This window comes from Prunus persica, chromosome G5, assembly GCF_000346465.2.
Source record: "Prunus persica cultivar Lovell chromosome G5, Prunus_persica_NCBIv2, whole genome shotgun sequence".
Lineage (NCBI taxonomy): Eukaryota > Viridiplantae > Streptophyta > Magnoliopsida > Rosales > Rosaceae > Prunus > Prunus persica.
Window position 1 is genome coordinate 10,687,189 of NC_034013.1, and position 24,654 is coordinate 10,711,842.

The 24,654-nt window shown below is 37.5% G+C and overlaps 6 protein-coding genes across 11 annotated transcripts; 4 read left to right on the forward strand and 2 right to left on the reverse strand.

The window, feature by feature from the left end:
* LOC18777404 (probable phospholipid hydroperoxide glutathione peroxidase) lies at nucleotides 1,938-4,248 on the forward strand. The gene is made up of 6 exons (XM_007209483.2): nucleotides 1,938-2,336; nucleotides 2,962-3,038; nucleotides 3,198-3,259; nucleotides 3,460-3,578; nucleotides 3,707-3,874; nucleotides 3,983-4,248. Exons 1-6 carry the CDS (start codon nucleotides 2,082-2,084, stop codon nucleotides 4,013-4,015), a joined length of 714 nt encoding a protein of 237 aa, XP_007209545.1. The 5' UTR covers nucleotides 1,938-2,081; the 3' UTR covers nucleotides 4,016-4,248.
* Nucleotides 5,074-7,294, forward strand: LOC109946232 (probable phospholipid hydroperoxide glutathione peroxidase). The gene is made up of 6 exons (XM_007209634.2): nucleotides 5,074-5,245; nucleotides 5,603-5,679; nucleotides 5,770-5,831; nucleotides 6,229-6,347; nucleotides 6,739-6,906; nucleotides 7,016-7,294. Exons 1-6 carry the CDS (start codon nucleotides 5,192-5,194, stop codon nucleotides 7,046-7,048), a joined length of 513 nt encoding a protein of 170 aa, XP_007209696.1. The 5' UTR covers nucleotides 5,074-5,191; the 3' UTR covers nucleotides 7,049-7,294.
* LOC18776398 (probable phospholipid hydroperoxide glutathione peroxidase) lies at nucleotides 8,564-10,523 on the forward strand. Its single transcript, XM_007209636.2, has 6 exons — nucleotides 8,564-8,785; nucleotides 9,090-9,166; nucleotides 9,264-9,325; nucleotides 9,602-9,720; nucleotides 9,948-10,115; nucleotides 10,250-10,523. The coding sequence occupies exons 1-6, from the start codon at nucleotides 8,732-8,734 to the stop codon at nucleotides 10,280-10,282; spliced, it is 513 nt and encodes a 170-aa protein (XP_007209698.1). The 5' UTR covers nucleotides 8,564-8,731; the 3' UTR covers nucleotides 10,283-10,523.
* Nucleotides 10,624-14,340, forward strand: LOC18776536 (probable phospholipid hydroperoxide glutathione peroxidase). 5 transcript variants are annotated; one of them, XM_020564305.1, is made up of 7 exons: nucleotides 10,624-11,398; nucleotides 11,840-11,916; nucleotides 12,371-12,447; nucleotides 12,559-12,620; nucleotides 12,991-13,109; nucleotides 13,601-13,768; nucleotides 13,896-14,112. In XM_020564305.1, exons 1-7 carry the CDS (start codon nucleotides 11,356-11,358, stop codon nucleotides 13,935-13,937), a joined length of 588 nt encoding a protein of 195 aa, XP_020419894.1. In that variant the 5' UTR covers nucleotides 10,624-11,355; the 3' UTR covers nucleotides 13,938-14,112. The 5 variants fall into 5 exon arrangements, 3 of the variants coding, with proteins under 3 accessions (XP_020419894.1, XP_007210057.2, XP_020419895.1); XR_002271777.1 differs by lacking the exon at nucleotides 10,624-11,398 and adding an exon at nucleotides 14,163-14,340 and having other exon boundaries at nucleotides 11,593-11,916; nucleotides 13,896-14,008; XR_002271776.1 differs by lacking the exon at nucleotides 10,624-11,398 and adding an exon at nucleotides 14,171-14,339 and having other exon boundaries at nucleotides 11,593-11,916; nucleotides 13,896-14,008.
* On the reverse strand, nucleotides 14,609-20,069 carry LOC18776880 (AT-hook motif nuclear-localized protein 5). The gene is made up of 5 exons (XM_007209224.2): nucleotides 18,823-20,069; nucleotides 18,217-18,284; nucleotides 17,425-17,556; nucleotides 15,486-15,644; nucleotides 14,609-15,190 (listed from the first exon to the last, which is right to left on the reverse strand). Exons 1-5 carry the CDS (start codon nucleotides 19,271-19,273, stop codon nucleotides 14,963-14,965), a joined length of 1,038 nt encoding a protein of 345 aa, XP_007209286.1. The 5' UTR covers nucleotides 19,274-20,069; the 3' UTR covers nucleotides 14,609-14,962.
* Nucleotides 21,377-24,147, reverse strand: LOC18776152 (putative pre-16S rRNA nuclease). Of its 2 annotated transcripts, none has more exons than XM_020563416.1 (7): nucleotides 23,728-24,100; nucleotides 23,580-23,637; nucleotides 22,755-22,823; nucleotides 22,584-22,679; nucleotides 22,134-22,223; nucleotides 21,879-21,933; nucleotides 21,377-21,792 (listed from the first exon to the last, which is right to left on the reverse strand). In XM_020563416.1, the coding sequence occupies exons 1-7, from the start codon at nucleotides 23,874-23,876 to the stop codon at nucleotides 21,761-21,763; spliced, it is 549 nt and encodes a 182-aa protein (XP_020419005.1). In that variant the 5' UTR covers nucleotides 23,877-24,100; the 3' UTR covers nucleotides 21,377-21,760. The 2 variants fall into 2 exon arrangements, with proteins under 2 accessions (XP_020419005.1, XP_007209672.1); XM_007209610.2 differs by having other exon boundaries at nucleotides 21,466-21,784; nucleotides 23,728-24,147.

Genomic DNA, 24,654 nt, shown 5'->3' on the forward strand with positions numbered 1-24,654 from the left:
ATCAGCCACGCTCTCGGCAGCTCCACATGCATGATCCATGACGTCTGCCGCCGCCTCATCAGCTGCATCATCCTCTGCTCCATCTTCTTCAGCTACTGCCTCTTCAGCCACCCGCTCTTCAGCCCCTTCGGTATTCGCAGCATTAGCCTCCTCACCTCGCACAGGGGGCAAGTCAGGATAGAGCATCTCGATGTCTTCATCTCCAATGGCATAGAAGGGATCATATCCAATTGTGCAGTCCAAGTAGCCCAACTTGTACGCATCCATGACAGCTTCCGACTTGGATTCTTCAGCAGACTTATGATAGGCGTGAAATCTAGCCAAAAGCTTGTCATAACTATGAGAGATGTCGGCGTTCTTGCGCTCAAGGCGGAAATAAGCATCTTTTCGACTTGCCAAGTCAACAGCAGAAGAGCTGAGCTCGTAATCTTTCTCAGTAAGGGAACTCTTCAGCTCAGATATCATCGCCCGCAAATCAGACGTCTTCTTCTCATAACGAGTCTGCTCGGCAGAAAGCTTGCTAGCCAGCTCAGCATTCTTCTTCTCCAACTCACTAAGCTGAACAGAAGAGGGGGCAGCAGACGACGAGTTCCGGATGGTCTCCGCAGCAAAAACCACTCCTTTTTAAAGCAGATGAAATGTTGCTTCTCTTTGTTTTTCCAAGGAAAGACTTGAAAAAGTACCGAGATCACCAGCCTGACGGACTTGATCAACCAGCTCAGCACAAGCGGATGGACTTGATAGAAAGTGCGTCTTGAGCAGATCAGACACGCCCGCATCCCCTGTAGGGCTAGGCTTGTCCACCTTTGGATCAGCCGCTGATGTCGCAGAATAACTTTTTCCCCGAGCAGATGACTCTCTTGCTTTCTTAGCCTCTGCTAACCTTACTTCCAAAGGAACCGACGACGATGAATCAACTCCACGCTTGACTGCTTGTGACTCAACAGTCGGATCATGATGGTTAGATGGATGAGTAGACCTCGCACATCGACCTCCATTCTTCGACTGGTGCAAACAACCCGAACTTCGGAGAGGAAAATCAGCATCTCTTGGCTTCTCAACAGGTGACCTGGACCGTGCACGAACTACGTCGCGGAGCAGATCACGATCTCCAAACTCATCAGCGAGAGGCTTCAGGGGAACATCCCTAATGTTGCGCATACCACCAATCTTCTTGCTATCTGCACCAACAAGGTGTTTGACTCTGGCAGATGACGCAGGAATAGCTCCTACTTGGGTTTTCTCAGCAGAAGGGAGCCTTGGCTTCTTCCTCAATGGAGACACATTCCTCGCCCGTAAAGAAGTAGCTGGAGTTCTCGAAGACTTGACATCGGCCTTCCTTTTTGGTGGGGGTTCAGCAAAGCACTCATCCTGTTCAGCAGATAAATCATCAAGGTCCGGACCATTCTGCTTCCATCTCTCGACATCCTCGGCAGGGGGCAGACCACCGTCTTCCTCCCGATACTCGCTCAACAGCCAGCGCCACTCACGAATTGCAAGTCATGCTGGACCATCTCCTTGCTGCCAAAAAAGATAAAAAAATATATATACATACATATATATTTTTACGGGCTCGACTTACTTGGGATGCACGGCAACTCCTCTCCTCAACAAACAGTACAAATTCTCCAAAAAATACAAAACCAAAACTGTGACTTTCATGAAACCTCATTATCCCAGCAACAAAATCTAAAACCAAAAATTCAAAGACAAAGCAAAATTTGCATCATAACAAAATTACAAAACAAACATTCAAAATATTCTGTTCACACCCATTTAATAAAATTTCAAAAAAAATGGAAATATCCAGTTCACACTTTTCACACTGTCCACCTACAGCAAATTTAGTCCATTGGCCCAACCATCACCTTAGAAGTCCATGACGTCTTCTCTGATGCAAGAATCCTAGCCGTACATTTTCCTCCTTTCTATAAGATAGACACTTTGTCCTTGCACCTTTACGTGTGCGCTTAAGAAATCACCTACGTGTACAGCTATCAATCATGCACGTGTACTTGAACAAATCCGTCACCTACAAATTCGAAACATAAATTGAAGCCCATTCTCTGCTTTGTGTCTCAATGCTCTGCCCTTCTACTCGCTTTCTCTTACGAAGAAATCTCAGTGTAACAGCTTTATCTGCTTCACTGCTTTCGCCAAAGCAATTCTCGGCCAATTCCAAGCAGACCCTTTTGCGTTTTTCACAGGTTTCGTTGTCTTCTCCGTCAATCAAAGTAGCGTTTTCGAGCCCGGTTTGGTGTACTTTGCGATCGAACAGTACAATGGCTAGCCAGTCTGGGTCTGGAAGTAAATCTATCCATGATTTCACTGTCAAGGTTGGTTTTTGAGGAATTTTGATTCTGTTTACTTCAGTTTTAGACACGAATTCAATATTGAAGGCAAGTCGGTTCTTTTGATTTTCATTTTACATTTGGATTTGGGGATCTTTGTTTGGTTAATAGCTTGGGTTGTTTCATCTGTAATTTTGATGCAGAAATAGGGGATTTTACTTTGTTCACCTTATTCTTTCTTGGATTTGAATAAAGGACAAGATTGATGTCATTACCCCAAAGAAAACATAAATGATGCTTATAATTCTTAGGTTTGCCCTATATTTTTAGAGCCATAAAGAAGAGAACTTTATTTTCAAAAAAATGGTGACCCATACGGATTATTGATGGGAAAGGCCCCTACTTTAATTCAGTTGCCCTTCATTTTCATGCCAGTATTTGTGTTTTTAGGTGTTGCTCTGTGATGATAATTGGGTTTTAATTATCTTTCTTAGTATTGAATATCTCAGTAGGTTTGGATTGTGCCTTTGGAGCCAACCCCTTCTCTCAATTGATGTGTCAACTAACTAGTAATGGGGTTTATTTGGAAATTGATATCTATGCAAATCTCTTCCATGTTTCATCGCTTCACTGAGAATTTGATGTGCATAATATGTCCTTTTACTTGCAGGATGCCAAGGGTAAAGATGTTGATCTTAGCATCTACAAAGGGAAGGTTCTGTTGATTGTCAACGTTGCATCACAATGGTACACCATAGCTTCTTTTCCTTCTGACTCTCTCCCTCTACATTAAACAAAAATAATGTCTTAGTAATTAACCTTCTTCATAATTAGAAGATAGCAGCCTTTTGTGCTCTCTTTGATTGCAACCTTATTTATACAGTTTGCTATTTGATTTTGATGCAGTGGCTTGACTAATTCAAACTACACAGAGCTGAGTCAGTTGTATGAGAAATACAAAAATCAAGGTTTGCCTTTTCAATCCGTTCCTTTCACTTGTTCCTGTTTTTGATTTCTCTCTTTCTCACCCATGCTTATACATCATCCCAAGACCATTTTCCTAGAAACTCTTTACCTATTGAGGTGATTTTGCTTAGGCTGCTATGATCTTTTCTGGCCTTTTCTTTTGGTTGCTTTATAGTTTACTCTTGCTTCTGTGGCCTTGTAGGTTTGGAAATCTTGGCATTCCCATGCAATCAGTTTGGAGCTCAGGAGCCAGGATCAAATGATGAGATTGTAGAGTTTGCTTGCACTCGCTTTAAGGCTGAGTATCCCATCTTTGATAAGGTAGAAGTTGTTTCTGATTTCATTTCGATGCGAATGAACTGTGAAAGCTATTCCTTTCCTTGCATGGAGTTATGTTATTAACAAGAGCTGGAGATTGACATGTTTTCAATATGTGCTTCCAATTTTAGGTGGATGTGAATGGTGACAATGCTGCTCCCATTTACAAGTTCTTGAAGTCGAGCAAGGGTGGGCTCTTTGGTGACGGCATTAAGTGGAACTTCTCCAAATTCCTTGTTGACAAAGAAGGGAATGTTGTTGACCGTTATGCCCCTACAACTACTCCTCTTAGCATTGAGGTAGAAAATCAATCTTCATGCCACTACCTTAATTTCATTTCAAGTGAAGTGATTTGATTTTTCTAATTGACTAACAAAATTCTGGTTGGTCTTGCTTTTGTTTTGCAGAAGGATGTAAAGAAACTGTTGGGGGTTGCATGAGCAGCCAGCTCTGTATGAATAAATGAGAAGCTGTAATAAGAATAAAGCTGTCTGTAATAAAAATATGTATCTCTTTGTATTGTTGGACTTGTTTTAAGGTACTTTACTGATGTTTCAGTGAAGCAGTAATTTCAAATACAGACATAGTACCTGTATGCAAATTTGTGTTCTGAATATAATGGTGTATTTTGGAAGAGAGAAGAAAGCATTTACATGTCAAATGATTTTTTGGATATCAACGTTTAAAATCTCTCCAATTCAAGTTCATTTTAAATATTTGATATTGAGAGAAATTCAGATTGAGGAGGAGGTCGAAGAGGGTAGCTGGAATGAGAGGAAGAGGTTTGACATATTTTTGGGCTGAATATCAAAATCCCAATTTGACAAGTGAAACACTTGCAGTTCTTATGATATTCAAAACGAAAGCTTTCTGGAATATCAAGTGGAAAAGAAGCAAATGTAAACAGCCTCTTAGTACAGAAGGAACAAAAAGCAAAAGCAAAGTGCCTTCGCAAGGGGAACAAGGCTTGCATACAAATGGTCAATAGAAAAGTGCCTTTCCAAGCAAAGTGCCTTTTCAATGTATATTTTATCAAAAAAAATTTTTATATATATGTATATTAATCGACAACGAGCAATAGAATAATAACTTTCGTTTTCACTAATATATAATAATACATGTTGACAAAAGATTTTAGTAGTATAGTGGTTTGGAGTAATTGTTCTTCGAGGAAAGTTTATGAGTTCAAGTCCTAGTATTCGTATAATGTGTTTAAGTTTAATATGTTATCATCCATCTCAATAAGAAAAGTCTGAAAAAAAATATAAAAATATACATGTTGAAAGGAGAGAGTGACAGAAATTTCATCACAAGGAAAACATCTACCAGAAGAAAGAACAAAAAAGCGTCATTGCTATTGCTCATGTCATACTAGTATTGGGCATTTTGCTGCTCAACAATTGAACAAGTCTAAGCCCAAGGCTGAAGAGTGCAGCCCAAAGTTCAAACACCGGGTCGAAGTGAAAATGATGGGCCTAAACGCCATTAGAGGTCAGTTGATCATGAAAGCCAATTTGATTGAGAGCTTGGGAAGTCAAAGAGGCATATAGGGTTTGTCCCTTGCTGAGCTAGTTCTTCTTCTACTTGAGAGTTTCATAGCAGACAGTTATAATAGGATGACAAGCCAGCCAACAGATAACCCAAAAACAATTTATGACTTCACTGTCAAGGTAAGCCTGTCCATCTTCAACTAGTTTATGTTTTTTTGCTGCATCTTTTCAAGGCGGTTCTGTACATGTTCTTCAAATTGTAAATAGTTTATTTGTAGATGGGTAGTTTTGGAGTGATGCGATTGTGTTGAAAGTGTTCATTTTTCTAGCAATATTAATCCCATAAAAGAATTATGAATGCTCGGTAGTCGTTCTTGGCATGTTTGAGAATTTTCCTTGGTCTGGTTGGTTGCCAAGAAAAAAAGAAAGGGTGATGTTAATGGGATTATATGTGGAAACTCAGTTGATAAGTAAATGGTCTTTGTATCTTGATTTTGTTGCTAGTCTGATAGTTTTAAAATTTGTATATTAGTGCAGGATGCTAAGGGAAATTATGTGGATCTTAGTGTGTACAAGGGAAAGGTTCTACTGATTGTCAACGTTGCTTCAAAATGGTATTTTCTCATATTCGTCGTTTCTCACATTTATTTTTTCTTTAAAAATAAAAACTAGTTATTCATTGATGTTTTTCACTGATTTGGCAGTGGACTGACCAACTCAAATTACACGGAGCTGAATCAACTATATCAGCAATATAAAGATCAAGGTTTGCATTTTGAACTAATATTGTCCTTTCATGCCTGCTATTTTGACAATCATTAGAGAAATAATTGTAATATGGTAACGAGGTTTAGGAAAATCATGCTTGAGCTGACATCTGACAAATTTGTGTTCTTACATGTCGATTCCGCTTCTTTCTTCCTTTCCAACTTCCTCTCTAGCTAGAATACTTGTTTCATTTTTGTTTCTTATTTATTTAATTGACTGTTTTGCATATGCTACAGTCTAGTTTTATCAGAAAAACATGTAGCCCCTGAATGTCTAGTTCGAAAATCCTGTTTTCAACATAAATGTACTATAACTAGTTCAAAACTTTACTGAAATTTTACTTTTTTTCATCACTTTTTTCCCCTTTGTACAATATACTTTGCGCGTTGATGCAGGCTTGGAGGTAGTGGCATTTCCATGCAACCAGTTTGGTGATGAGGAACCTGGAAGTAATGAGGAGATTGAAGAGTTTGTCTGCACTCGTTTCAAATCAGAATTTCCAATATTTGACAAGGTAGATCTAGGAACAATAGATGATTGTTATATCTGCTTTCCAACAGCTTACACAGACTACACTTTTAGGCCAGACAAAAGGTTTTTTGACCACATGCTCGTCCATAGGCTTTGTCTAATGACAGAAGTGCATTTCCATCTTTGTGCATGCCAACAAACTTAGTTTAGTCAGTCAGACTGGTTGAGGATCTTTGCATTTACAAGTCTTAATTGCAATATTTCAAATGTGGATGTATTTAGGCTAGCCAGTAACTAATTTTACTGAATGAACACTTACTTCAAATCCTTTATAACTTTTGCAAGTTAGAAATTTGACATGTGTTGTTCCTATGGCCATTTCAACTCCGTCTGAGAGCTTGGATGGTATTTCACTGTCTTTTTTCTTGTGTTAGATTGAAGTAAACGGTGATAATGCTGCTCCATTGTACAAGTTCTTGAAGTTAGGCAAATGGGGTTTCTTTGGAGATGATATTCAATGGAACTTTACCAAGTTTCTAGTTGACAGGGATGGGAAAGTTTCTGATCGCTATTACCCAACAACTTCCCCCCTTAGCCTTGAGGTAAATACCCAGTTGTCCAATTCTCGAATATTAATTCGGTAATGATGCCTCTGTTTATTGTGGTTGATAATCACTAGATTTGTCAAGTGCTCATACTGTTTTCTTACAGCGTGACATAAAGAAGCTGTTAGGGGTCTCATAAATGCTGAGATGTGAAGGCTTCAAGAGGGTCATAGTGTAAGCAGTATGCATATGCTTGCCTTTTTGTGTATTAGGATGGATGGGAAAAAATGCCTTGCTTTTGTGTGTTGTTGTGGCTTCAAGACTGATTTAAGGACCTAAGGCTGTATCTGTGTATATTGTATTGTATTTGCACAAACTGAAACAAAACCGTTTGTTTTGTATAATTGAATGTTGTCGAAATTCTTACCCTCCCAATTCCACTAAACCTTTTATGTGCAGTAGAGCCTAATGGCGCATCAACCAGCCAGCATTCTTCAAAGACAAAGGTAGGCGAGCCATCATCCCCCACCATAAGGGGCATAGAGGATGCAAGAGACAAAATTAAGGGCATGGATTTTTTAGCTGAATGTACTATAAAAATAAAATTAATTTTTTTCGGTTTGGTTTAATCGGTTTTCAATGGCCTAAAACTTTATCTAATTAAGTTGGATTTATGAAGCCAGCGTGAAATCGAATCTAAAATCCAATTAAAAATGTTTGCATTGGATTGGATTTTTCTGAACCCCGACTCTCCCTTTTTTTACTCAACCTAGGCGGCAATGGTATGCATCCATCAGTATTGTTTCAAAGAAAAAAGAAGACAATTTTGTAGAACTCCAAGTGAGAATGCCACCTATGGAAAAAGAAAGAAACAGTCGAGATATGTAGCATTATGTTTTTTGAAAGTGACAATGGTTTGCATAATTTTTCTGGTACGATATGTTATGTGTGCGCCAAAAGCTTAAAAATAAACCTAAGATATGTCAAACGGACCGTGTCGGGCTCGTTCATTTATGAAAATCACTAATTTCAGCTCGGACTGTGCTCATGTTGGGCCACTAAACGAGCCAAGATTGGCCCACACCAAAATTTGACTTATGTATTGCATTTTTTTTTTATAAATATTTTTAACAATTATGTATATACTAACAAGATTTATTATTTGGTGAAAAAAGAGGTCGAGGCCAATAACTTTATTTAAAGTACATTTAAATAGATAATAACTAGATTATTGTTTGAATTTTAAAAATTGAAACTTCAAAAACAAAATTATTATTTTATACATAAAGAAAATATATATTATTAGAGAAAAGAAATAGACTTGAATTTAATATGTAAATGTAATAATATTATGTATATTTTTCTATAAAATAAATATAATTTAATAAATGGGATTTAAACAGGGCGGCTTGTTGGGTTTCGATATGGCACGGCCCATTGGGCCTAATTACCTCATTCGGTCCATCCAAAGATACAGGCCATGCCATGTCAGGCCTTACTTAAACGGGTCGTGCTCGAGCTGCCCAATCCGTTTGATACCCACTAACTAGCCATTAAGAAGTTTGGGCCAAGATTTTCTTGGATGAGATGAAGAGTTTGGTTGTTCGTAGATCAAGCCCAAGGAAGCAAGCCCATCCTTGAGGGTAAAATCGTAATACGAAGAAACATAGGGGCAAAAACGTTATTAAACTGTACTTACACCTGCGGGTTGTGTACGGACCAACCAGATTGGAGCTTCCAAAGTCAAAAGCATAATTCATACTCAAGTCTTGTCTCTGCCTTCTGCTTTTCCTCTATAATTGTGTTGCGTTGCTTTGCTGCTTTGGTCAGTCAGTTGTGGTAGCTTTGTTCTACTTGAGAGTTTCAGACCAGTGAATTTAGGATGGCAAGCCAGCCAACTGAGATCCCAAAAACATTTTATGACTTCACTGTTAAGGTAAGAAAATCTCTCTTCAATTAGTTTATAGGTTTCTGCTATATGTTTTCTAGGTGGCTCTGTAAATTTTGAAGACATCTGATTGTTTTGAATATGTTCTTCTTTCTCTGGGAATTGAATTTGAATGTTGGGTATTTATTTTTCTGCAAGTTTGAGAATTTTCCCTAGCTGGCTCTGGTTTGTTGCCAAGAGAAAAAAACGTAACTTAAAGGATGAAGGGGAAAATAAGGAACTTTGATTGAGTTGAGAAGTGTTCTTTGTATCTTGGTTTTGTAGTTGGTCTTATAGTTGTTAATTTGTGTAGGACGCTAAGGGAAATGATGCGGATCTTAGCGTCTACAAGGGAAAAGTTCTTCTGGTTATCAATGTTGCCTCCAAATGGTATTGTTCCTCATACTTTGGTTTTTATTTTATTTTATAAGCAATCAAGAAAAACAAAACCTATTTATTCAATTTCGTTTTCAATGATTTGTGGCAGTGGCCTGACCAATTCAAACTACACAGAGCTGAATGAACTATATCAAAAGTATAAAGATCAAGGTTTGCATTTCCAACTAATATTGTTCTCTCTTTGGAACAAGCTTATCTGCTGCTTATTTCATTTTCATTTTCTTGTTAATGTATATACTCATTTTTTTCTCATATCAAACAGGCTAATTTTATGTGACAAAAAAGAATTCCTGAGTTTGTAATGGGGAAATCTTCTCCTCATCATAAATTTCATATAGCAGTTTGAAAGTTCACTGAAATTACACTTTCCTGTTGTGCCTTTACTTTTTTTTCCCTTTGTATGATATACCGGGGGTGTCGATGCAGGCTTGGAGATTCTGGCATTTCCATGCAACCAGTTTGGTGCTCAGGAACCAGGAAGCAATGAGGAGATTGAAGATTTTGTCTGCACTCGTTTCAAATCAGAATTTCCCATATTTGACAAGGTCGATTCAGGGACAGTAGATTGTGTTGTATCTATGTTCATGCCATCAAACTTAATTTAGTCACTCAAAACTGGTGGAGGATTGAGGATCTCTGTGTTTACAAGTTTTAGTTTCGAGGATTTCATGTTTGATGGATTTAGAAATTTTACATGTGTTCTTCCCTATGGCCGTGTCAACTGCATAATGTGAGATGTTTGGAAATTTACCTTATTTTGTTCTTGTGTTAGATTGAAGTGAACGGTGATAATACTGCTCCAGTGTACAAGTTCTTGAAGGCAGGCAAATGGGGATTCTTTGGAGATGATATTCAGTGGAACTTTACCAAGTTTCTAGTTGACAAGGACGGGAAAGTTTCCGACCGCTATTATCCAACCACTCCCCCCCTTAGCATTGAGGTAAAAACCCTGATGTCTGTACTCTGGAATTTTGATTATGCTATGCTGCCTCTGTTGCTTATTGTAGTTGATCATCGATTCATCGGTAGATTTGTGAAGTTTGCTAACCTTTTGACATTATACGATTTTCGCAGCGTGACATAAAGAAGCTGTTGGGAGTCGCTTGAATGCTGAATGAGATGTGAAGACTGCAACATATGCTTGCCTTTTGTGTATCAGGAGGGAGAAAAAGTTCAAGCTTGCTTTTGTACGTTTGTTATATTATTAGTGTGTGGCTTCAACTTGTTAAGGGTGTTCCTTTGTTAAACTAATGTCTGGATTTCAAGACTTTTTAAGGTTGTACATGCATTTATATTTATGTGTGGTGCTAAAACATGAAGCAATTGCAGCCCCCGCCTGTTCCACAATAACCTCATGTGATACAAAAATATCTTAGCTGTTTCAAATATCGGAAAACATGGTCTGGTTAGTTGGTCATTTGCTAGCGCATATTGTGATGTGGTAGAATAATGTAGTCATGTGATGGGAGAGACATAATGTAAGACTTACGAAATTTTCTCTTAAAAGATTTCCGTAATAATTACGTATGATAGTTTTCTCAGAGTTTAAGATATGTTAATCTCATTCACATTTGAACCCCCAAAAAAAAAAATTGTAACATATATACTTGAACTTGAACAAGAAGATTTTCATCCTTTCCTTGAAAATTACAATTTTATCACCATAAGATTTACTTTTTTTTCTCCTTAGTAAGCAATAAAAATACAATTAGCTCCTTTACCTCTGAACCACAACCACCCCACTCAAAAAAAAGAATTAAAAAAACCAATGGCATGCTAGTTGGATTGGCCCGAACATTTAGTATGCTGGTCCTCAGTTCAAACCCCATGGTACGTGTGTGTAGGTCCCTTTCCTCACTTTTGGCAAAACACAAAACAACAACAAAAGAAAAAGTAAAAAACATGATTGTATTTGATATGGCAAAAAACTTTTGCATGCAAAACTGAACCACTTACAACAAAAATGGCGGAACAACCATCATCGTTGCACCTCCAGCGTCAGAAAAAGGGAACTACCCTACCCTCATTTCATCTCCATTTATTGCCCTAAAGTAACGAGAGTTGATTTCCTAGAAAGCATCTCTCAATTGGAGTTCTTGCGATTGTTGCTCATTTTGTGTTTGATATCTTTCCAACAAGAGCCCCTTCGGTTGAGCTTGATTTTATTGATTATATTTCCTATGGGAAATGTGTTTTCTGGTTGCTTTAGCCAAATGCACAAAGGTAAGATCAAGCTTCTTCTATTCTTGTTTCCCCTGATTTGTTATTGTACAAAACCAACCCAAGTGCTGGTTTTACATTTTGCTTCCAATGTAGGCCCCTCTCTATCAAATTTTCATTTTGGGTCAGAAAATTTCTGCATCATGCACCTGGATTTTCATTTTTCCCAATGTGATAGTTATGCATTTTCTGAGTTCTGTAGGGTTATGCACAAGAGGGAACAAGAAATAAAGTTTAGAGCAAGAAGTCTATAGCATTTTTTGAAATTGTAGAAAGAACACAGTAACCTTCTTGAGTGGCAAATGCTACAGTCACCTAAAATAAGGAAGTTAAAGAAAAGGCATTGTTGCTTAATGCTTCTCTCTGCCACCCACTTTCCTCATAGTTGTGTCTTGTCTGTTCCATTTGCCACTTTTTTCACTTGTGCTAGCTCTTCTACTTCAGACTTGGGACCAGTTTATCGGATGCCAAGCCAAGCCAATGAGTTCCCAAGTACAAAAATTTACGAATTTACTGTCAAGGTAAGGCTCTCTTCAATTAGTTTATGCATTTCTGCTCTATTTTCTAGCTGGGTCTGAAGACTGTAAATGTTATTCAACATGTAATATAATTGGTAGGTGGCTAGTTTTGAAGATATGTGATAATGTTGTTGAATATGTTCTTCCTTTCTGGAATCAATAATCCATGAGTGAAGTTTGAATGTTGGTTACTCCCTTTTTGGAATGTTTGAGAATTTTTGGTAGTGTGATTGGTTGAGAATAAAAAACGCATAATTGAAAGAAAGGGAGAAGGAAATATTCAGACGATGATAATGGGAACATATGTGGCTGTTTCCTTGGTTCAGAATGAAAGGATGTTGTTTTTGTTGAATCTATGTTGGAACTTTGAAATTCAGTTTAGAAGTAGACTAGTAGTATTCTTTATATCGGGATTTTGTTGTTCGTCGGATGGTTGTAAATTCGTTTGTTAGTGCAGGATGCTAAGGGAAAGGATGTGGATCTTAGCGTGTACAGAGGAAAAGTTCTACTGATTGTCAATGTTGCTTCTGAATGGTATCCTCATATTTTTCGCTCCTCACATTTATTATTATTCTCTTCTTTTGAAATAAAAAAGAGAAACAAAAACCTATTTATTCATTGTTGTTTTTCACTGATTTCGAGCAGTGGATTGACCGACGAAAATTACCGTGAGCTAACTAAACTATATCAGCAGTATAAAGATCAAGGTTTGCATTTTGAGATAATATTGTTCTTTCATGCTTACCATTTTGAAAACCATTAGAAATGTAACTGTAGCATGGTGACCATGTCCCTAGGAAATTTATTCTTGACTGAATATCGATTTAAGTTGTTTTCTTACATGTGGATTACACTTTCTTCCCTTCTGACTACCTCTGTGTCTGGAACATGCTTCTCTGCTTCTTGTTCATGTTTTTTTCTTTATAAAATTATACTGTTTTGCATACGCAGTTTTTTTTTTTTTGGGAAAAATAAGAATTCCGTCTGTTTTCCATACGAAAATCTTTTTTTTTAAAGTTCAAAAGTTTGCTGAAGTTCTAATTTTCCCTTTATTCTTCCCCTTTGTATGATAAACAGGCTTGGAAATTCTGGCATTTCCGTGCAACCAGTTTGCTGCTCAAGAACCAGGAAGTAATCAACAAATTGAAGAGTTTGTCTGCACTCGTTTTAAATCAGGATTCCAAATTTTTGACAAGGTACTATATTATGTTGTATCTGCCTTCCAACAGCTCATACCTATGACTTTTAGGCAAGACAGCAGATTTTTCAGCTACATGCTCATATATTGTCTGTTTAAAACAATGCAGAAGTGCACTGCTAACTATCCTGAATCTTCCAAAAGGAAAAAAAGATATAAATTTTTCCGTTTTCATGCATGAAATAATATTTAAATACTTGAAGGTTGCACACAAACTTAATTGAGTCATTCAGATTGGTTGGGGATCTCTGTGTTCACAAGTTTTAGTTTCAAGAATTTCAAATATGATATGTTTAGGCTTGTCAAATCTACTACTTTAATAGTTGTAGTAAATTAGAGGTTATAAATTATACTTCCTATAGAACTTCTGCAAGTTAGAAATTTTAGATGTGTTCTCCCCTGTAGCCATTTGAACTAAATCGGAGGGCTTGGATGGTATTGTAATAAGGTGGGCTGTTCGTAAATTCACCATTTTTGTTCTTTGGTTAGATTGAAGTAAACGGTGATAATGCTGCTCCATTGTACAAGTTCTTGAGGTTAGGCAAATGGGGATTCTTTGATGATGATATTCAGTGGAACTTTGCCAAGTTTCTTGTTGACAAGGAAGGGAAAGTTGTTAATCGTTATTACCCAACAACTTTACCCTTTAGCCTTGAGGTAAAAAACCCAGATGTCTGATTCTTACAGATAATTATGTTATGCTGCCTTGGTTGTTTATTTCAGTTGATCATCAGTAAATTTTCTCAAGTAATAATAGCTTTCTGATATTATACTATCTTTGCAGCATGACATAAAGAAGCTGTTGGCGGAGTCTCATGAATGCTGAGATGTGAAAGGCTTCAACAGACAACGACCTGTGATACAATCTCACTAGTTTATCTAGTTGTTTCAAATCTGGTAAAACCTAGTCTGTTAATAGGTTATTTGCGAAGATATATTGCAGATTCATGTCCCAGGATCCCAATAATAACATTAGAAGTTAAAGATGTTTATCTCAGTCACATATTTGACCATTTATCTTTCAGCTTTTGATTTTCCATGTTTCTTCTAGTTATACAGGTTAAAGCTTTTACATCCAAAATTTCCAAGTAAAACTGCCCATCGTAGACAGTTCAGATGTTTTGTTTTTGGTACTGTTGGTTGCTGTGTCCTTGGACCGGTAGGCCGGTAGCTATTGCCACATTTAGAAGGAAGCTAGTCACGCCACCATCCCCGAGCAGACAGCTTTTGCACCCATTTGGAGAGGGTTGGTTTGCTCGCTTGGATTGCACAAAGTAATTACAATTGGTTTTCTTTATCATCGAAGAGAACATTAAACGTTTTAACATCAACACAGGCTCCTGTGGTCGCCAAATCTTCCCTTGGAAGGTCATAGTTTCAACAAAATGGGAAACCTCCTAATTGTTCCGAATAAATATGGTAGAGCTTGGAACCACAAATCAACGACATTACTAGTGCCTTGCAAATATGGTTCATAGCTACGTAGCAAAAGACCAGTTGCTCAATAAACCTCATTCTTCCATACATATGCAGCATATAATTCTGCAAATTGTGATTCAGAATTGGTTACTACTACAAAAGGACTTTGATTTGATAGAAAGTTCCAACCAAAAGCCAAAAGAATTTCTTGCTACAGATGAGTATCTTAACCCTCCACACTACTTGAAACTTCCTCAATTATGTTACCGAAATAACCCCCAGAATTACGGCTTTGTTACAGATTATGTTAGCACAAACTTGTTTACCCACCAGTGGGTGAACAAGAGTAGTAAAGTTACAATTCTCACAGATTCGATTCATTTACAACAACACATATATACAAAATTGGCATGTGTTTGTTGCAGCATATCTTCACCCGCGAGTCAAGTCAATGCCGGTGTGCGGATTTCTCAAATCAACTTGCCGCGAACCTGGCCAAATGCCTGCTCCGGAAGGATTATAATTTTGAGTAGGCGGGGTGTTAGATGGTAGAGCCAATTTCTCATTATGCTGAGGCTCAGAATTCTCGTCGCTATTGGGACCAGCCACTTGCTTGTTCTTGGTCTTGGAGCCACCATAGACAAAACTACACAGCACAACCTGCAACAAAAATGAATTAGACCTTTGTGCTGCCATCTTCAAAGTGCATATATCCACATTTCTAGACTATAATCAGAATCTGATAAAAAGACGCCTCTCAGATCATCCCATGCTAGACAAGTGTGTTTCAATCACACAATCTTCCAACAAAAGATAGCCATCTTCAAAGTGCGTATATGCACAGATATTGCATATCACAACCTATGTACACGTGCAAACTACCACTCTTGCAAAGATGTGCAGGAAATATGGCATTAGCACTACTAGGAATGTTTCTGAGCAGTAAAGAAATTACCTGCACTGGAGTTGCGGCAATAAGCATTGCCACAGCACCACCAATGACATGACCATCAGGACTAGAAAGGGAAACACTTATACCCCCTGTTCGATTGCGTGGTCCACCATCCTCAGCAACCAAGTACGACCCTGACAAGCATAATATCTGGAAACGACCCTGCACAGCCATATAAACAATTGAGTCAAAAAGAGTGAAGCTAATTCTACAAAAATTGGACTAGGAAAAGTCAGTGCATTTTAGTGAGCAAGGCCATTCATGATATCAGTATTGACTACTATGATAGCAACTTTAGGCCAATCTATCATAAAGACTATTTAATAAAGCAACAACGCATTCCCAGAAAAGAAACATAAACATTTTGAGCTGTTTCAGAAAGGATAAAAGAAAGAGAATAAAAATATGTTGCAACTCTTGGAGAAAAGGACTGAAGTAGACATTTGAAGCTATTTAAACCTGGATAGTATCTGAACTAATTACTGTCAAACAAAGTTTGTTCAACCTTCCTCTGACAAATAAACCAACCTTAAATATACTCATGCAATCCTAATGGCATTAGTCACACCACTTTTTATTATATTAGGTTCAGTCACTTCAAAGGATTGGCTACAGATCTTAACTACAGACCTGCCTAACCCAAAGGTAGATGAAGTCTCACAATCACCATAAACATGTCAGGTTCTAACATTCCAATTATCTGATCAACTCACAATGACTTGCAGCAGCTATAGCATCACCCGTTAAACCATCAAACAACCACCTTCAATTATCTCTATTTTTTGCAATAAAACCCCACCATAACTAGAAATCGAATCAAATCTATGACAGTAGCACTTCATTTTTTGGCAACTCTACTGATTTAAGCTAATCAAGAACTGTCCAACCAATAATTTGTTTTAGTCACTTGACCACGTTCTCCTTAAAACAAAACTTAAACTACCTGAATACCAGCGCAAACAAACACCCATATATTCCCTACACTATTAGCAATCCAGCTATTGCCAGACCAAACTGCACTCAAACCTTACAACTTTCAACAATTATCAGCACCGCCGCCTTATTTTGAAACTTCACACTTTGGACAACATATCCATACGTTCTGCCTCAGCCACTTTCCCAGATCTTGCTTAAGATATTCTCGTAGCTCTAGTTCTAATTCGTAGAAACCAACACTACAATGGTATTCTCATATTACACTGCTCAAACACCTACAATTCCCGATACCATTTTTTAACAATCCTAGCAACATCTAACCCAAGCATGCAAGTATTACCTTCCCTGACTCAGATTTAAATCCCATTCCCCGACTCAAGTAGCAGACATACAATTTTATATCCAAACTAAGAATCTCCTCCAAATCATAAATATCACACCATAGCTTTAAAACCCAAACCTTAAACTCTTTCTCTTCCCTACCATCTTCCATACGGAGATAGATTCCCTGCCTCCTAGCCCTTCATTTGTCTCCTTTTCATTCTATTCCTTTGATTATTTCTGATTCTACTGGTATCCCAAAGGCCTTACTAGCACTTTGTATGCCATTCCTCTTCTGGCCCATATTTTTTTATAAGTAGCTAATTACTGCACTAGTTTCTCATCACCTATTTTTGAAACTAAACAAAGTGTTCAAGTTATTAAAGAACAACAAAATTTGAAATGTAACTATAACCAACTACAAACTTGCACATCTACCCTGGACAGCTCTTTGCAATCATAAAAGTTACAACATTATGTAAACTGAACTACAGTTGCAACTTATGGTATTTGCAAGAAATATTTTAAACAAAAAGAAGGAAATCAGCAGCTTTGTATCCTAAATTTGAAATGGAAATTCTCACTAACTTTAATAAGACCAACATAGAAGGAAAGCCATCTAAAATGGAAGTCATTTGTATGCACCAACACGAGCAAAAATAAACACAGAATTGAGTGCTTCAACCTCAAACGTGACACTGACACCAGTAGATGCAGGCTGACGTAGAGTTACTGAAGATGCTGTACCACTTCCTGACAAAATGCATAGCGCCCTTGGTCTCTGTTGTGAAAACAACAATAATTTTGCTGCAATGTCCTACAAAGGCAAAATAACAAAGTATATTAATCATCGAAAATTAAGTTCAAGCCATTCAAAATAAAGGCTTCCACCGAGACGTGTGATCATACTTTTAGAGTAGGATGATATGTGTGTGCCCCTTTGCAATTGTATGTATGTGTAGTTTGTGGAATCCTAGTGATATGGTCAGTCCATTGATATGTGCTTGCAACAATCCCCATATTTATAAACTCAGCATGTTGAAAAACTCTAATGACATCTATGAAGCTTTACAGTAGAAACGGGTCAAGCATATGCAAAACTTTAATAGCAGCATTCTTATTACCATGTGTTCATGATCCAGAAAACTCCAGCACAATTGATGTAAAAATTATTTGGATCAAGCTTCTAGTTAGTTATCTGAAGCAAGCATAATAGGCCTGGTAAAGCATGATTTTTTTTCTGATTTTGGTATCAATCTGCTTTCCTTTCCTTATGCATGAGAAAGAAAATTTCTGTACTTATGCAGATCTAATGCAGCTTTAAAGCCATAATTAAGCAAACAATAAACACTGACAACCTCTATGTGTTAACAGAAGGCATTGCCAAACCAATAAATTGGAGCAACTGATCACAGAGGACAAAATTCTTCTGCATCATATTTTAGGTACCTCAGTCATTTGAACTTATATAGCATACCTCTCCAGCTCCAATGGTGATAACATGGGGTGCAAAAGCCAGTCCAGCTGAAGTATTCATCCAGTCCCCTATAATAACAGTTTAACATTTCCAAGAAATAGTAAAAATTCATAGATCTCAAAGTACATGCAAAAACAGATGGTGATAATTACTTAATTACAGATGACATACTTCAGCTGATTCAGATGGGAAAACCTCAACTGGAAAAATACAAACATCTGAGCAATAACTATCATAATAATAAGTCACATATATAAAACAAATCAGACACTAGAAGCCATAACTTTTTCTTCTGCATGCACCTCATTTTCACAACTCCGGTGCATATTTTGTAGATTCTTTTGCTAGTTAAGTTGTGGTAGTTAGTTAGTGGGCGCCTAAAGGACATTACTCATAATTAAAAAAGGAAGGAAGCTTAGGAACATTAGCAGAATTGGCATGAATTGAACACCATTTATAGAAATGAAGAGAAACACTACTAAAGGCTAACAATAATGAGACACTATATGCTAGCCAACTAAATTTAGAAAAGTAATAAAATTAGAATCATAAAATAAAAGTCAAGGCATAAAAAAAAAAGGTTGTAGAAGTTGCACAGAGATTTACCAAGAGTAGCTAACTGTTGTTTCCTACCACTCCCAGGTGGCCGCCCTCTACTACGTTTTGGAGTGGGGCTGGTTGAACCTGGTCTAGGATTAGGTGTTGCAGACATGGGAGACAATCCCAGAGAAACCGGCCCATCAGGACCATACTTCCTGGGCCTCCCTCTTTTCTTCTTTACAGGCTCACCTGAAGGCACTCCAGGAGTGACATTCATGCTAATGCCATGATGAGGAAAATTGGGTCTTGAAGGCTCTACTGAGAATGTTGATCCTACAGAGCTGACCCTCACATTAGACTGAGGTTGAAGGACAGTGTTTGACATGTGCCTGAACCCAGGTGGAGTATGCAGTCCACCACCAGCCTGTGATCCAGGCATAGACCCACCAACCCCTCCCCTATGGATGTAGTATTGAGCTGACCCACCAGACAATCCCATGGCTTCTCTCCCATCCATGCATTTACTGAGAGACTTGTCACTAGAAAGCTTAAGTTTTTGTCACCTAAAGATTGTGTCTTGAAACCCGTTGGTCAATTATGCTAAGGATTGTAAAAAGAACCACCCCACCACTAGGAGATTTAACGGAAAATGGAAATTTCAAAACAAAGGCTTCACGGAGGTTTTTATTCAAATGGGAAAATTTTCATAGCATTTTTTTTCAAAACCAAAACAAGAGGGGAAGAAATCCCCTTCAGCCCTAAATCTTCAAAATACAGGAACGCAGTGAGCTTGTAAAACAAGGATTTTACAAGGGTTTTATTTTAAGTTTCAGAAAAAATCTAAAAACCCAGCAAAGTTTTGATCTTCAACCGGAAAAACAAGAAAGTGCGTGATGCCAAAGCTTGAACAGAACCACCCTCACAAACCCATAACAGAGAATACCTAGGAAAAACCAAAATGTAGAAAAATCGGGGGCTCGGGTAGCTACAGAAAAGCAAGAAAAACGACCTGGCAGCTCTTGAAGCACTGCCTCAAACACAATAGTGAGAACAAAACCCTAGATTTGAAATCTAGGGTTTTGACAAGGAAAATGCAGGAGGTGGAAGGGAAAAAAAGAGGGAGGAAAAGACAAAGAAAGGGAAGAGGGGTTGGGGAGGAAAATGAATTGAAAATTTGAGCTTTTGAATTAAAGGTGTGAGTGTATAAGTGTCTTGTGTGTGTATGTGTGTGTGAACTGTGAACTGTGAACTGTGAACTGTGAACTACTCAAAGACCTTTTTCGCTTTTTTCTTTATTCTAAAATGTAGTGAGTGAGTGAAGGGGTGGGGTGTGGTGGGGTGTAAGTATCTCTGACTATACGAAAGGAAAGACTAATGGTATTGGACGACAGTGTGGGGCCTACCAAAGTACCAACCTAGATGTCCTTATCAGATTGCCCTTTCGTAGGGCACATGGCCTCTGCGAAAAACTTAGTTACAACGGAATAATACTATTTAACCAATAATGTTATATCACATGGAAGTATTATTCTGCATGTCATAGCATTATTGAATAAGAATAATAAAACAGTGTCATTTCCGTTTCATAAAAGTCTTTCTCCTCCAGAGCCAATGGCCCCACATCTCTCTCTCATTCACACTCTCTCTGTCCTCTTTCTCTCTCTCTTTAATGACCCCCTTGGCCTGGTTTGGGTTACAGATTGCTAATCTGATGTAAACAGAGCTAGGACCCAAAAGCTATTTTATTTGAACTTTTGTTCTTCTTCTGTTTTCTTTTTGGTGAGAGAGAGTTGGAATTTGGTCATGGGCCAGTCTAAAATGGACAAACTAATCCGAAAAGATTATTATTAATATCATTTTGAAGAAACAACAAGAATGTTGAATCAATTTTACTGTTTATGACTATATTAAATGAAGTTTCTCTTGTCTGAATTTTGGAAAAAGATGGGATTTGAAGTTACGATAAAAACAATGGCTGGAGATAGGGGGAAAAGGGCATGTGTTGGTGGTGCGTGTATTCAAAGGTAGGAAACGATGTCGTTTTCTTCTAATATGATTGTCTTGGTGGGTGAAATGAGCTGCCTGCTCTCAGTCTTTTTGTGCTCATTAACGACTTTGAGACAAATGGGCATTATTGAGTCACGTAGTTGAAAACAAATCAAATGAGTGATTAGCGTGGTCAATAAAGAGTTGATTGTTGAATTATTGGCCTACAATCAAAAAGAAAAGAAAAGGAGAAAATGTTTTCAAACTAGGACTAGAGTAGGAACAAAAACCTGGCCCACCTTTTGATTACACTTACCAACATGTTGAATTGTTCATATTGTATTTCCAATTATCTTATTACCAAAAATGTGTTTTCAATTCATGGGATTGCGATTTAATTTCATTTATAAAGTTTCCCCACTTTCTTTCTCTTCTACTTCTTTTGCTTCTATTAGGAGTGGTCATGATTCGATTCGGTCCAACTCTACCTCTAAATCGCCAACCGAATCAGAGCCACCTTAACAGTTCGAGTCTTACATCAAAAATGGCAACAACCAGAACAACAACAATGTGCTTGAAGCCCAATATGGCTTAAGAGAAGGGCTTGAAACTCGGTAATGAGACTATGAATGCATGAGGGGAATATATTGTCCCTTCAAATAAAGCATGTGTGTTTCCACAATTTGTTCCTCCAAAGTTAAAGAAGAAGATAAAAAAAGTTAAGCACACAGGTGCACATAAATTCATGTTCAATTCACAAAGAAACGATCCACACATCAAAGGCTGGTCTCCTACAAAGTCACAGAGATTTTAAATTGTGAGGTATGAGAAGAACCTAAAATGTAAAATACAAGATCTGGTACACCAATGTACACAATTCAGGTTCCTTTGTATTCATTAACAGAAAGTGTTGTACAATACAAAGTCCGGAAGGACAAAACTGGTGTTATCGCCCAAGACCGCCATTATATTCACCAAATAATTCATTCACAAGAAATTTGATCAGAGCTTCAATAGTTCAGTTAAGACCTGAGTTTGCTTCCTGTAAGACTGAAGATTTTAGGACCTCACAAACTCAATTTTTTTTAGTGCAGTCACAATAAAATCACTGTGTCATGAACAAGTAAGAAGTTTACCAAAGTTCTGAGCGGTTACAGACTTCTGCTTCCTATTAACATAATCCAGGTACCCCTGACAAATGAGAAAACATAAATTAATGCCAGCGTCCCAGACTTAGAAAACTGATTGAGAATAGTTAATAATTTCTTAAATGTTCTTCAGTATTATCTACTGAAACAACCAAAAGCACATCATTTTTATCATTTTTATCTAGCATGACCTAGAGCGTATTATTGAAAGCTATGTAACAAAAAAAATATATACACCATTACCTGGAGTATACCAACAGCAGCAAACTTGTCAATAATTGTCTTGGACGTAACTGGATGCAAATTCAAAGGCCTTAAGAGTAATTCCACATTCTGTGTGCAGTAAAATAAAATTTAAGATTCAAGATCACTGACAAAATAATGGAAACATATGTGCAAGTCGTAACAATAGCCTACACACTAGCTTTGCCAGTTCTATTTGATGTATTCTAACTCTTGAGTGTAAACTGGCTTTCTCCTGGTACTCAAAGTAAAAGCAAGAACTTTAACATTTGAAACAGAAAAATTACAAAACTTAATGGATACCAAATAAACCTTAGACACATCCAAGTTAGTCGAAGGTCCATACTGATGAACTAATAACATCAGCATGTGATTACATCTTCTGCTACACATATGTCAGAATCATCATATTACCAGACTCGATAATTTTCCAAGCCTATCTGCACTAACCTTTGATGTAAAGCCCTCATCCCAATACGTATATTTTAAGCCTTCAAGTTTTCTTGTCGCAGAGAGGTCATCAATGAAAAGCTTCACTTGGACAGCCTAAACAACGATGAGCAAATCATTATCAGAAAGAAGATGAGAGTCCATATGGACGACTCAGGTTAAGATACACACATCAGGACTGCGTCTCTGTCTGTCGAAAGGGTATCCAACAATGAAGCCCTCCAGAGAAAGTTCAGAGATCTGCACATAAAACCAAAGCAATTATGACTCTGGCTCGGAAATGAAGGATCAAAGTGTAGAAAACAGTTTACATCATTGAGGTACTATCATGTATGATTTGAAATGTATACAGGCTCGGTGCTATGCCACTTGTAATCTAAGGATAATTGAACACTTGGGTAGGGCCGGGAGAATCACAACTCTAAGAACCAATCATGAAAAAAGAAGAAATACATATCGACATTTTTTATGCTGCAATGATGCAGAGGAAAATTCCTAGATTTCGCTCTGAAAATAACTTCAATAATTTTGAAAATGCATTATAATATGATGATGTCTTCAGTCATATATGGCAAGACCCAGACAGAGGAAAGCAATGGAAGGCATTCGGCCAATTGGCCTTAGGAATGAGGAAGTAAGGGGGATAATGCCATGGCTGAAATATATACGTGTCTTTGACAAAATCAAAAGCCTTTTAACACCCCGTATGAGCCGTATCATAACCAAGACCACATTGCCAGATGCAAAGTCAAATAAACAAATGGTCATGATTATTAGAAGCAGTTGCCACTGTGTTACTTCAATTGTCAAACCCGCACAACCAATATTCAATTTCAATCTGTGAATTAAATTTTGAATCCCCAGAAGAAGAAAAAAGAACCCAATAGTTGTTTTTTTTTAAGCCTAACCCAATAATTGTTTTAGGCACCTTCAAAGAACATTGCTAAAATAAATATTAAAAAAGACAAAACTTTAGAAAATGAACAACAAACTCACCAAACTCTGAAAATCATCGGCCATCATATCAAGTGTTGATTTCTTCCGAAGCAGAACGCTGCGGAGCATCGAATATTAACACACTCAACTATAGTTCCGAAGCATAATTTGAAGACTGAGCATGTAAAAGAAGAATTCAATTGAATACCTTAAAGGTGAAGCAATCTTGTTATGAATGTCTGAAACAGCTACGCCGACGTACTTGTCGCCGACGTCCAAACCAAGCAAACGCCCACGTTCGAGAGCATTGCCCCTAACCAAGTCTTGGAACAAGCTCAAAGGCTTTACGTACCTCATCTAATCGTATGCGGCTTCGTCAAAATATGATATTTCATTGAAGCATTTCGTCGAACAGTTGGTTGTCGAATGATTAAGTGGCAGCCTCCGCTCTCTGTGACAGTAACACAGAGACTCGTCAAAAAGAGAAGACAAAATGGGTATGGGTCGGACCGGAACCGAAAGAGAGATTGGGCCATGAGGCTGGACTTATAATCAGTATCCTAGCCCAACCCATCAACAAAGTAGCAAATTTTTATCGACGCTCTAAAAAATATCATGTACTCATCCCTTACGGATTTACAATCAAATTTATATGCACTACTAGAATCCTATCCAAAAAAAGATAGACGAACATAATCTTATTGATCGATCGTTCATCAAATTGAGACATTTGAGTTATCCATGGATCGAAAAAATAGACGAAAACAATGTTTTCAATAAATTGATTAAATAATGCATGATTTGGCAAATTTCATAATAGAGACGCCGAGTGTATGTTTTGATTTTGATAGAAATATAGTATTTATATACGAGAGGAAATTGAAAAATCAAGTTGCCTTTCTTTTTGGGAAAATTATTTAAAATCAAGTTTGGTTGTCTTTTCTGCTTGCAAAATAATATATAATCGTTTTATGTTCTCTTTTTTTGTATTTTATGAAGTAAAAACAAGTTCGACTTACGCCAACATATCATCCTGTATCATTACCACATGCAACTCAAAGTTGCATTTTATATTTCACAAGGAAAACAAGTTATAAGACGACTCCATGGCTGATCAAAAGCTCATTATTGCAGT